Source organism: Austrofundulus limnaeus, unplaced genomic scaffold (assembly GCF_001266775.1).
Source record: "Austrofundulus limnaeus strain Quisiro unplaced genomic scaffold, Austrofundulus_limnaeus-1.0 Scaffold3775, whole genome shotgun sequence".
Taxonomy (NCBI): domain Eukaryota; kingdom Metazoa; phylum Chordata; class Actinopteri; order Cyprinodontiformes; family Rivulidae; genus Austrofundulus; species Austrofundulus limnaeus.
This window is the reverse complement of record NW_013956177.1, coordinates 3,806-4,106: the sequence shown is the minus strand read 5'-3', so window position 1 is coordinate 4,106 and position 301 is coordinate 3,806. Positions and strand designations below refer to the sequence as shown.

The window sequence follows — 301 nt, the reverse complement described above, 5'->3', positions numbered from 1 at the left end:
TGCTGACTCTGACTCATATTAAAGGCCTGCTGACTCGTATTAAAGGCCTGCTGACTCGTATTAAAGGCCTGCTGATTCATATTAAAGGCCTGCTGACTCATATTAAAGGCCTGCTGACTCGTATTAAAGGCCTTCTGACTCATATTAAAGACCTGCTGACTCATATTAAAGACTTGCTGACTCAGATTAAAGGCCTGCTGACTCTGACTCATATTAAAGGCCTGCTGACTCTGACTCAGATTAAAGGCCTGCTGACTCTGACTCATATTAAAGACCTGCTGACTCTGACTCATATTAAAGG

General features: G+C 42.9%; 1 protein-coding gene across 1 annotated transcript in view; it reads left to right on the top strand.

The window, feature by feature from the left end:
• Positions 1 to 45: 45 nt before the first annotated feature.
• The window catches only part of LOC106511988 (uncharacterized), a gene marked incomplete at both ends in the record, with an annotated part of 2,082 nt that continues 1,826 nt past the window's right edge, over positions 46 to 301 (top strand). The window contains 2 exons of the mRNA XM_014000695.1: positions 46 to 185; positions 240 to 301. Coding sequence (XP_013856149.1) covers positions 46 to 185; positions 240 to 301 — 202 coding nt within the window. The remainder of the gene's footprint in view (positions 186 to 239) is intronic.